The sequence below is a fragment of the Nothoprocta perdicaria genome, unplaced genomic scaffold (genome assembly GCF_003342845.1).
Source record: "Nothoprocta perdicaria isolate Ctin4 unplaced genomic scaffold, notPer1 scaffold_48, whole genome shotgun sequence".
NCBI classification, from domain to species: Eukaryota; Metazoa; Chordata; class Aves; order Tinamiformes; family Tinamidae; genus Nothoprocta; species Nothoprocta perdicaria.
In genome coordinates, this window is record NW_020455732.1 from 1,164,262 (window position 1) to 1,177,246 (window position 12,985).

The 12,985-nt window shown below is 41.5% G+C and overlaps 1 protein-coding gene across 1 annotated transcript in view; it reads right to left on the reverse strand.

Annotated features, from left to right (window-relative positions):
* Positions 1-3,661: 3,661 nt before the first annotated feature.
* The window catches only part of TRAPPC9 (trafficking protein particle complex 9), a 374,540-nt gene continuing 365,216 nt past the window's right edge, over positions 3,662-12,985 (reverse strand). Inside the window, exons 21-22 of the mRNA XM_026047148.1 lie at positions 12,472-12,695; positions 3,662-6,526 (exon numbers count right to left, since the gene is read on the reverse strand). Coding sequence (XP_025902933.1) covers positions 6,347-6,526; positions 12,472-12,695 — 404 coding nt within the window. The 3' untranslated portion in view covers positions 3,662-6,346. The remainder of the gene's footprint in view (positions 6,527-12,471; positions 12,696-12,985) is intronic.

A 12,985-nucleotide genomic window follows, 5' to 3' on the forward strand; every position in this document is an offset into this window, starting at 1 on the left:
TGACAGTGGTCATGCAGTCACAGCACAACACCTCTGGGCTGAGGGTCCCGCTGGAGCAGCTTTGCAGCAAGCCGAGATAAAGCTCCTGCACACCCGCTTATTCCCCTATCCCTTTCACATCACTGGTCCCAGAAGACCCATATTTCCTCCTCACGTGGCTTCTAGCTGACACGCTGCATGCTGCCCTGCTTGCCAGGAAGGTCACTGTGCAGCTGGCTGAGAAGGAAAAATACTGGGAATGAGCAGCATTCCTGATACTTGCAGTGCAGTAGTGCTGAAGAGAATGTGTACGAACCAGGACCTCTGCTGTGGTCATTGAGTGGTCTATAGCAAACATCTTGCGGAGAGGATATGGACTCTGCCCTTACCATGGCAAGGTCACCATAATAGCACAGATCTGGCAATCTAGGCAGATAAGACCTCCAAAACTCCTGACTCACTACTGTTCACCACAAATGTATGTATGGAACTTCCCAAGACATAAGCCCCTGTGCTCATGCTGTCTGCACCCTGCTTGGATCCTCTCACAACTTTGAAACACATCAGGTAGTTCCATGTGTGTTTGATGGGTCAAGGCAAGTGGAAAGGGTTGTCTGTAAAACGTAAAGTTCCTGTCAGGTATAGGAAATACATGTTCCCTCAGCTTACGAAAATGGAGACAACTAATAGATACAAACCAAGGGCTCATGAGAGAGGTCCATGAGAGAAGGAGGACCACAGTGAGTGACTTCGGAAGGTACTTGCACCCTAACCGTCAAAGCCTCCAAGCAGGAGAGACTCAGCTACATGAGAACCAGCTGCCAAAGGGCAACTTGATGGCCCTCAATAAATAGTGGGTCCTCTTCTTCCTTAAGATTTTTCATTGAAAATGAGAGGGTAAAGGTCTCAATGACTGGCAGTTATATAATATGGATGGCTATTGATTTGCCATTTATTCTGGGGCTTTTCCCATGGAAAAAAGAACGTGGCTAGGTGTCTCTGTGCAAATGCTTGAACAATTATGAAAGGTTGTGAATAACACTAGCTGATTTGCTCTGCATCTTCACCGGTCACTTCACATAAGCTGGTCATGTAGATAACATGAAATGAGATGAATGAGGCAGGATCTGGCTCAGTGCATATGGTAGATGCAGTGGTTTGGCAAGTAGATATCTCCATCCCAGCTAGTCACAGTGACTGCTCTTGGTAACCAATATCAAAAAATACTCTTCGGAAACATGACTTGTCTACTCTGTAAATGGTGACAGGTTGCCATATCCCTTCAGTCATTTCTCCTCCCAGAGCCTATGTGACCTATAATATTCCAAAGCATTTGCACATTTCTTTTTGTTTTTTTTGGGTGCTTCTCAGTGCTAAATTTAAATGTTCTTAACCAAGAACTTTGGAGCTTCTGTCTGATCCACTTGGAAAAGGCTAATATTTATACATATTTTTGAATACACTTGCCCAGGGTCAGAGCTCTGTAATGCCCTCTTGAAGCTGCTTGTAAAGACACAGTAAAGTGTCTGGCCAGCAAAGTGTAGGAATGACTGTTTGGGGAAGTTTTTGTTGTTGTTTGTTTTTAATATTTTTAGGTGAAAAGAAAGATGAGAGGGGAAAAGTTCCCTGTTTCAAGCATCTTAAGGTCACACTTCATATTAAGGTTCCATTTATAAAGAACACATAAATGCTTAATACATGCTTAAGTGATTGATGAATCATTTATTGTATATTGCTATTGAACTGTTGGTCTCTAGAGCTCTGACTTAACCATCTATAATATCTGGTGCAGCTGTACATAGAGCCATCGATAATGTTGGAACATGAAGTATTCGTGTGTTTAATGTGCTTACAGCATCTAACATTTATGAATGCTTTATAAATAATTTATAAATGAAATCTTAATATACAGAGTAACCTATTTTTAACATAGTGGGATTACGTAAGCCATTTGGCCTTGATTCATCTCACGTAACTTCGAGCACCTCTGGTTGTAGCCCAATGCCATTTTTCTTTCCTTTTCAACCTACCCTTTCTCCCACTGCTGATTGACCCTTTTCTGTCCCCAAACAGACGTGCAGATGTGTCTGTTTCCTGGGATGCTGCATCCTCACAGGATTCAAGAGACTGTGCATGGATTGCTCCACAGCAATACCCCGCTACACATGCTGTAAGAAAAAGGGTAGACTCTGGGCAACAGAAGTGCCATGTTTCAGACACTGATCAGTAATGGCTCCTTCACAGCCATTAACAAGATACTCATCACTAAAGCATTTAAACAGTTGGCCTGATTTCCCTATGGCAACACGGATGATGTTTTGTTCAAACTGACCACACAGTGAACAGTGCTGCAATTAGCTCTTCTACAGCCATGATAGCAGAATACATGGGACCTTAACAAATCCTTCTTTTCAGAGGATCCACCACTCCAAAACAGTGGTGCTGTCATTAACATATGCATAAAATGAAGTCTCTTTTATGGGTTGGACCAGGCAATTTCTGAGCAATGACAGAATTTCTGGGTAGTCACTAGGGAGATTTCCTGTGCATGTGGCGTAGGAGAGGCTGAGAGGAGGCACAGCCTGGAAGAGGAACTCTTGAAAGAGGAACTGATAACTGGTGAACTGTCTACGACATCCTAAGGAGGTCCATTCATATGCTTTATACCCTCAAGGTTCATTACTGTGCTCTGTATAGGTGCACACTAAATACACGCTGTCCTGGAGGGCTCTTTTGCACTCCCAGACTCATTTTATATATGTCCCTCAAGTACTAAATGACAATGTCAATTAAATGACACCTCTCCTCATTATATCATTGTTCCTGGGAGCCAGCGGTGATCCAAGGATAAGATAGTCCATGCAATTGGCAGTGGTAAATGGGCCTTAATTTCAAATTTACTGCAACTTAACTTAAATACTTTGCTGAATCAGAGAGAGGGCAAGGACAAAAAGTTATCAGTATATATTTGATGATGTCATCTACATACAGCACCACTTCTACTGGTGTTAGGAACCTGAGGCATCAAGAATATACTAGCCTAAGTATCCCTAAAACAAGCAACACCAGATGGTTATTAAAATTGGTAAGGTCCCATTCAACTGAAGCATCTTGAGGTGTTTATAAGAGATGATGTGAGAGCCAAACTCCAGTTTAACAACTAAAATATGTTTCTAAAAAAAAGAAACAATTCTTTTTTTCCTTAGAGGATGCAAGCCAAAAAATGTCCAATTCCCACCCATGCCAAAGAGATGAATTATTATCCCAGAGCACTGCAAAACATGCTTAATGCTCTGAGGAATTTGCATCATTCTTCCCCTCAGGTAACAGGATAGAATAGCTGGTAGCCACCGGGTAGCTCATGTTGCCTCCACTCACCTTGTACCTGCTCAACAAAGACATATTCAAGAGGTGCAGTATGAAGCTTAGATCCTTCATCAGCTCTGAATTCTGAAATTTCAGTTCCAGCATCACATACATTCTCTTTCAGAGAGCAAAGACAGCATCATGGGATATGTTATCATTATTAACAACAAAAACACACATGAACACTATTAAGAATTAAAAACAGAATGGACAGACAAAGGTGTAAATAACACAAGCATTTATTCAGGTAATCAAATTTATATGCTTTATGCTTCTCCAACACATACATATAGTGCTCTCAGCAATGATGATTTAAATTAGGAATGATTTAATTCAACCAAATGGGATCACATCACATTTACATCTGTATAACAATGCAGAGATTGGCTCATCATGTTCAAAATAATAGCATAGTGGTTCAGAGAAGTAAAAACAAGTTTTCAGTTCCAGAATGGGAGAGCATATCAGAAAACTATCATCCTTTATTCAAGCCACTGTGAGTACCAATCCTGACAGAAATTCCAGCAAAATCTCCCATTAAAAAGAAAACAAAGTCATGCAGTATTCTCATTTTAAAGTACCTTTCCCTCACCCTTCTCCAAATTACTTGACACTTTCACACTCCCCTTCTGGAGAAGTCACAAATGATCCCCAGAAGGAAGAATTTCCTGTGTTTTATCTCTCTCACCAAGACGAGTAGAAGTGTAAGAAAACTGGAAAAGATATCATAACTGCCAAAAGCAACTAACCATCAAAGCTGACAGGGGACACAGCGCTATTCTATATAATGAACAGACAGACCATTAAGGGTCTGCTCACACATAAATGCTTATATTTAAGAGCACATATTGCCCCTTTATAATTAAAGGGTTGTGCCTCAGTACAGGCTTCACCACATACCCTCTGCTCTCATGGACTACTCTCAAAACCCAACTATGAGAAGCTCCCTTAGCTGGGCAAGCTGAAGCATCCTGACTGCAACATCAGCTTCACTGTATTTTTGTTTCAAATGCAATGTGGCCCTTATAAAGCCTTAGCTGTACTCCCAGCATCTGCAGACTACCTGCTGGGAATACTGAATAAAACACAATTCGGATTTTGCAGTGTTGTGTAATATAGTACAGAGACACATGTCAAAAGCAGGCTTTCATGAAGAAGAGCAAACAGCCTAATTCCTGCTCTCCTGGGATCTTATTTTATGCATACATGACTATCTAGTGGTGGAGACTCAGTCTTGTGACACAGGATGTACCCAGCTCTGCTGCTTGGACCCTCTTCCCACTGGTGTCTCAGGCTCAGAGCCACTGTGTAAGTCTAGGGAACTGTTTTGTCACCAGACACTGTTCACTGGCATCTGACAGTGGCACATCATTGCAAGCAAGTGTTCATCCAGCCTCAGACTTCCTTCACTTTACGTCTGAAGACTTCTACTCTGGAATTCAAGCCCCGTGCAGAGCCACAGCTTAAGAGCGAACACTGATGAGATTGCCACAATACAAGGTTGAGAGATAATACCCACTGGGAACATAACCATCAAGCTACAGCTACGGTTCCTTCAAATTAAGAAAATATAGGATAAGTGTATTGAGTTCTGAGCACTGCCATGATCCTACATAAAACAGCTGTCACATCCACAATTATAACATGGTGTAGAGATCCATGGCAGGTGGCTCTCCAGCCTACAGCTCCATGGCATCAGCAGACACACCAATGCAGGCATAAAGCAGTCTATCCAGATGTGGATAAAGCTTAAACAAAAACAGTCGTGCATGCAGATGTAGCACAGACAGAGGTAATTTGAGCTTCCTGCCACATCTTGGCGTATTCATCCTCTGTAAGGTTCTACCACCAGCTTTAACAACAGCAGGGTGTAAATCTAAGAAAAGATAAGAGTCATGTTTGAAGTCTATGGTCCATGAAGTAACATATAAGTCAAGCAGATGAAATATCTCCTTGCTTTGTCTGGAGTAAATTCAGGTTTCTCCACGCAAAAACATTAACTGGAAAAAAACAACTGGTTATATTTTCAGTACATTCAGCAGCTACTATTTTGGTCGGGAATTCCATGGCTTTAATTGCCTAATCATTAAACTTAATCATCTTAAAAAAAAAAGACAAGAAAAAGCACATAAAGCACATAATCCAGCTGAGCCTATTAGCATGAAATACCTGATCAGAAGAGTCTGCAAAACTCACACAAAGTGGTAAAAATGGTCAGCTGATTAATTCTGGTGGAAACATGACTGTTCATAGTCATGAATTGATAGGCTAGCCCCCAGCTAGCTTATTTCTTTTCTCAAGGACAAAAATTCAGCTCTTCTTTGCCATTCTCCTTTTCCTGTCCACAGATCTCCAGAACAAAAGGTAGTGACTCCACCAGGAGCAGAGGTGCTGAGCTCAGGGGAGGATGAGAATACCTGGAGGAATGTCTGCTATTCTTACTTTCACTAAGCAACACAAGAATAGGCATCACTACCACTATTTACCACTGAAAACACCAAATACTCAACAAACAAATGGAACATGAACAAGCCAGAGAGCCCAAAGGAGATCTACACCCCAAGGGTACCTACTGCACACCATGAGTCTGTGGTACACCAAGAGACATTTAATATAGATACACAACTCTTGCTGAAACAATAAAGAAGGACTATCCAAATCGGAATTGATACCTTCAAATATAAGCTTAAATTCAGCCTTCAAGATCTTTTCAAATCTGCTGATATCAATGGGGTGTATGAAAGCATAATGCACATATTAGCTGTTTCAAAGGCTTTTTGGAAGCAGAGGAGAACTCCAGCATATTTATAATCTTTCTCTCTCTCTCTGAAATTAGCTAAAGCAGCTGCCCAAATGACTACCAGCCAATTCAGAAAGTGTTCAGCTGTTCCTCCAAAGTAGGGACTGTGGCCGGGGGGTGGACAGAAACAAGCTGGGGTCAAGCAGAGACTGTGCCAAGCATTTCTGTGCACTGTCGTTAATCAAACAGCAGGCAGCACATCTACAGTTGAGTTTGGATGACAGGCTCCATCGCACGGATGTGAACACTGGGAAGGCAGAACCAGGAGAGAGGGAGATCCTTGCTGCAGTTGTCCTCGTGGAATTTGATATTCAGGTAGAAGTCACCTGTGTAAAGAAAGAGAAGTGCTCCGAAGTACACAGAGTCTTTGGTTGGCTTCACCTGAAAAGGAGAAGGTGATAAATCAGCAAAATCAAGCAAGCAACACCACAAAGTAATGGCACTTTTTAGTTCATCAGCTCTAAGAGGATCATTTAGAAATGATCCCAAAGTACGCTAGAAATATTCGTATTTTAAACATCTCAATATTGCCTTCCCACAAGAAAAGGTAAATACCATGCCATTATTCTAACAATGGTAAAACTAAAGCATTGACCATCAAATCCTGTGTTATCCTCCCCTGCAGCAGAGCTATAAGACAGCTCAAACCAGAAGACAGCTCTTCAGAAGTCACGGATTATACAACAGACTTGGTTTGTGGCAGAAATAATTCCAGTTTTCCTATATGTCCAGAAACATTTTCTCTTAGACTACATTTATCAACTTCTTTATCTATGTATGCAATGAAACAGGCTGCCCAGGGAGGCTGTGGAGTCTCCTTCTCTGGAGGTCTTCAAAACCTGCCTGGATACCACCCTGTGCCCTGTGCTCTAGGTGTCCCTGCTTGAGCAGGAAGGTTGGACTAGATGATCTCTAGAGGTCCCTTCCAACCTTGAACATTCTGTGATTCTGTGATTCTGTATCTTCCATATCTATATCTAGGTCTAAATCAAAGCTTTGAACTCTTGTTAAATGCATGCTTAAACACCATTTAGCTACTTAGCAATAACTAAATTCATCCCCAGTTATTATTCAGACACAATCTGACTGTAAATTCTAACTGGTAATTTTTAACATTCGCTATCATGGGACTAATTAACTTTGGTGGGAAATTCCCTACTAAAAGTAGATCTCCCAATTTAACTTGTCCTAATTAAACATAGAATCAGCACCATTTTCACATTTATTTACTTCTTTTCATCTCAAAACCATTCGCAATCCATATATCTGCAACAAGTAATATATCTCCATCCACTATTACAATAGGACATTTAAGCATTTCTTAAAGTCTAATGATCCCATCGCTATGCAGCATGTGCCAATGTTTGAATTAATACATTGCTTCCACAAAATGTTAAATTCAGTTTCAGAGTGCCTAGAATTGAGTAAAAACTGCTGCAGATGCAAAAAGCTGAACCAGCACAAATTCCATTAGACCAAATTTATTTCAAAAAAAAAGAAAAAAAAGTGAAGAGGTAACTTTAGTCCAGCAGAATTGATCCAATAAGAGACACTTGATGCTTTTCAGTATTGTTTATTCCACAACCAATTGTACCAGTCCTCTTTTTCTCCTAAGACCTGCAAGCCATCATCTTACGATGTACCCATAGTGTCATGCGTTCTCTCCCAAGCCTGCTATTTTCTTTTTCACTTGGATACTCATTGGAAATGGGCCTTTATTTTTGGCTAGTACACCTCATCTCCAAACAAACACCTCAAAGCCCAAAATGTCACAGTTATTTAGGGCTGATGCTAAATGACAGCAGGGCTGGTCAATCATATCCAGACCCATATCCAAATCTAACTGTAGTGAAACTCTACCATTGCATCCACAAGAGCTGAGCTGTCCACATGCACTGGACTTGACTGGATTTAGGAGAAAATCTTTGCAAGGGAACCTCTGCTCCATTACTCCTGGAGCAATGAATGGACAAGGCTAAGGCTTCAAAATGGAACTACTAATGTGGTCAAGGACTGTTAGGAGCCCTGCTCACCACTTGGTCCCATCTTAAACCGAAACATCAAAAACTGGGGATTTGCTGGGGAAATGTTTATGGGTGCTGAAAGGTACCTTGCCATTTCCTAGAAAGATGCGAAGAAGAATGATCATGAGGAGATATGGGAAAAGAACCACTTGGAAAGGTTTCAAGGAGTGGAGTTTCTTGGAATGTGGGGCACTTCAAGATTATATCAAAAGGTCAATCCAAATGTGGATTATCACTGCCTCTATGGGTTTTCTGAGTAGATGTAAAGGGCTGGGCTCAACCCAGTTCACCCCTAACCATGCATCCTGTTCCATTCCATCCACCATCCTCATCTGCCTTCCTCACTGTCTCTGGGATTGAATCCAGACATCCCAGAACAACTCACCAGACCTATCAATCAATCTTCCCTCTTGTTTTCTTCCCCTTCTCCATTTACTTGCTCGACACTGTTCACTTGTACTTCACCTTGCATGAAGACTGCAATGCATGATCTGTCAAATCTGGCAGGAGTATGAAGAATATGTGGTCAAGTCTGCTCTGGACCAAATTTGTATTGCCAACTGATCTAGCAGCACATGGATCTTATTGTGATCTGTGTGGAATCATGACCTTGGTACATGCCTAGAAGCTGTGCTAATCTGTGATACTGAATCAGCAAGCATCAACTAAAGCTCTTCAGCTGTATCCTCTGCATGGAAAACAACAAGCTGGAAAACATGGCTAGAAAACCAGGAGCTCACTGACCACATCCCACCTTTGCTCCTCAGAAGAGAAATTTTCTGCTTTTGTCCTAATCCTTCCCTTCTTCAGGCTACCATGTGGGATTGTGATCGCGAGGAACTAATTATGCTGTATTTTTACTGCTGTAGTGCTTAGGGAGCCCAGTTGGAGATCAGGGCTGATGCCAGCGACTGTGCACTGCCCCAAAGAGTTTACAGTCTGAGGGAAGCAGTGCCAAGAAAAGTAATTTGTTCCAGCTGGGCCACAGGGGATCCGCCAGAAGTGAGCAAATGTTCATCATAGCTTCTGGGCTGATTCAAAATGACTATCTATTAATGAATTTTTCCTCATCTTCCACTACCATTTGAGTTACATAGTGATAGCAGAGCCAGGGAAAAACGTTTTTTAAATAGTAATGGTAAAAGGGGAAGCACAAGGAAAGATGAATTGCTGGTAGTTCCAGTAATCTGCATAACAGATTAACTAGTTATTTAAGACGAAACATTGGTATGAGCTAAAGGTACCCTTTAAAATCTTCAAATAATTTTTGTTTGCTTTTTGGAGGTAGGCATATCCTAGCAGAAATTTTGTGATGCAAACCCTGACTGCTGCATTATATTAACAATCACGAAAAGGTAAATAAGCACTCCGAATGCTACCTCCAAGGGAAAGTAGCTAACTTGGACCTCTAGTCATAAGAAATACAAAATCTTCTATTTTTTATCCCATGAAGCAATTTTTTTGCATTGTGCAAAGGAGTGTGTGGATGCTGAAAAATATATTCCCTGCTTTCCAGATAGGTGTGGAAACAGAATTGAAACTCCTTAATCCGAAAACAAAAGTAATTTTGATTTGCTGAACAACTAGAGACCTGGCTTTATAAAAATTGATATTTATGAAAACTTTTCTTCTTTTCCCCAAAGACCACATTCAATTCACACCAGCACTGCTTCGGTTTCTGGAACAGCACGGTGACAACACATATTTTCAGAGCTTGCGAAGGACCTTGTCCAACTCGTGCTCCAACACCTGATGCTCCCAGCTGTTCTGGCCCATACGTTGCCTGTGCACCAGACCCTATACCGGTTCTCCAGCTCCCTCTCTCCCAGCTCAACACAGCAATAAATCATGTCACCACCTCCTTGCTAGTGTCAGTGTAAAGTCAACCCAATTAGCTGAAGCTGCTGATGAAGGGAGTTGGAGCGAACCTGGTTGGCTCCACACCAGAATGAAGACTTGCATCATCTCTTCTGCTGGGGAAGAGGAGGACAACCTACCACAAAGGGGACAAACAGCTGGGAGATGGGAACATCTCAAGCCAGCTCTGTTAATTGAGCAAAATAATGCTGTTTCCGTGACTTTAGCTCCAAAAAGCAATGGGCACACGTTCAACAGCATAGCACTGAGTTCTCCAGCAGGGAATCTGGTCTAACATTTCAGCTCTCACTTATAAAAGGAAAAACCATCAATCTCTTTCATCTTACCCAATTGTAAGCTTCTTTGTTTCCTCAGACGGTGTCTGTCTGAGTTTCTGCCAAACTCAGAGCATTAACACAATTCTGAGGACGCTCGTCATTCCCTGAAGCATCAGATGCACAAACCAGGACTTTTTTCTTGTCCCCAAACCAGGTCCTGTTTCCTGAAATCTTTTCTAATTTTTTTTTCTTCCCATAACTGAATTAGTTATTGCAGGGGATGAAAGGGCCTCTGACAACATTAGCTACACTCTTGGGAGAATATTCTTCCAACATCAGTGCTCTATGCCTCAAAGAAATATGAGTAAGTGTTTTCTGGGGGAGCCTGTGGAGGACGAGCATCAACACTATGAACCGTGAAATATAGAACTTCTTGCCTAAGAGTCAAAATTGCTTCATTCCTCCTTTTTGAATGAAAAGCAGGACAAATAACAGAAAACAACTCTATTTTTAACGTATCAGGGGCTGTGTTTACAGAAGAAATGTCACAATCCTGAGCACTGGGGCAAATATTGAGCCCATAATGTATGAGAAGGCTGCCCGGGCAAGCACAGGAGATGTGACCTCCTGACTTCTCACCCCATTCGGAGACTCAATCAGAAGGTAGGAATACATCACACTGACATCTCCCTTTTCCCTCATTAGCCTTCAGGGTCAACCCCTTCGGCAGCTGGCCATCGAAACACTGTGATTCTGATTAAAAAATCCACCTTGTCAGAGAGGCAAAGCCGACTCCTGATAATTCCTGCTGACATATGTAAAATATTCAGCCAAGAAAATGGGTAGCACCCATTAAAATCCCTGTTGATGGTGTATTCTGTGCTCATTAGCTTTTTAAAATGTTTTCCTCACATGATGCATAAATGAAAAATATGCACAGGGACTATTCCTGAGGTTAGCCTTTAACTTCTGTCCTACTAAGTTTCCCTTCAATATTCATTTTTGACAGGTGTATTTTATTAGCTAACTGAAGAGCTGACCTAAGCAAAAGTCTTAAACACTATCCCACACACTCACCTTCTTTTTCATGTTTATTTTCTAAGTACCAGAAATATTGCAGAGTGGAAAAAGCAGTATTTTCTTTATGCTTTTCATTCCTCTGATTTTTTTTATTATTATTATTTTGTTATCTTTGCTCTTTGGGGAACGATGTGGGATGGAGTAGTTGTATCTAGGAAGAATTTTCACCATTTTGCCTTAGAAGCAGAAAAACTCCTGCACTTGCAATTTCTGAAGAGGTATTTGTGGGAAAACTCAATTCTTCCATAAGAAAAAGCACTTACTGGTCTCCTGTAAATGTGTTTTCTATCTTTTTATTTTTATATGCAGTTTAATAAGAGTAAGCTAGGTGACAAGTAAATGAACCTGCTTATCAGATTGGTCATTAATGTTTAGCATTTTCTTTTCCCATTTCCTGAGGACTTAACTAAAACTGCTTTGCTGAGTTCCTTTGCTTAGCCGAGGGAACATTTCTCAGGGACTAGAAATAAAAAGTTACTTAAAATCTATTGCTGCAGGCTGCACTGAATGGCCCAAGGGACTGGCAATATGATATTAAACATCTTATCTAGGTTACTCATTCACATCTAGTCACATCGGGAGTGACCAGAAAGTTACTCTTGTGGATGGCTCACTAGCATTTTATGTCATACAAAATTACAATCTTTGACCATTTCAGGGAGATGATTCCATCTCCCCAAACCCAGCAACATCTTCAGCAGGAGCTGACATAATTGTAGTACTTTCTAAAAATTAACCTGCCTTAAAATGCATGAACAAATACTGAAACCCCTTCCTGCAAATGGTCTCTTGTAACTTTTAACAAGGTTTTCACAAAAGCCCTAGAATTCAGTCAGATTAAAGCTGAACTACTTTTCAGGATGGTTATAATTAAGTTTATGATTAAGTTATGATTAAAGTCCTTTGCTAGGGCAGCACTAGGAAAATTTGCATGATGAAATGAAAGAACTGCTGCAAGGCTGCCGGTGTCACTCCTTAGAAAAGTTCAATAATGTCAAGCAAGACACGGTGGCAATCTACCTGAGGACTTGGCTTTCACCATGATGCACACCATGTGAAACATGGCCTGCCCAGCAAAAAGACTCACCGAATCAATGTAAAAGGTGTTGGATCCCACAAAAGTGATGGCATCTTGCAGCTCATAGTTGTGCACCCCGTTTTGGTAGTCCTGGTACGGTGTCACTGTGAGAGCGAAAGGGCCCACGCTGTGTTTGCTCCAGTTGGTCAGCTTCACCTCTAGCGGGACAGGGTCCCCAACTTTGCAGTCTACCACAATGTCACAGTCGCAAAGCTTTCCATCAACAAGGACGTCTGCAAGTAGAGCAAACAACCCCACATTAACGTTGGATCAACTTTGGCTGTTAGGAAACATAGCATGAAAAAGCAACCTGAACCTTAAAAGGGCACTACAGTTAATGTTAGGAGAGACAATCAAGCCCTGCAGACAGCTGAAATTTCCTCAGGCTGATTCTGATGAAGCTTCGTGCTTCTCCTGCATATCAACACCATCAGCAGAAGGGAACAATGAACAGGAATCATCAACACAAACCATGGTTCTACATTTCCAGTGCTGGATGGCCGTGTCACACATTATGGCCATG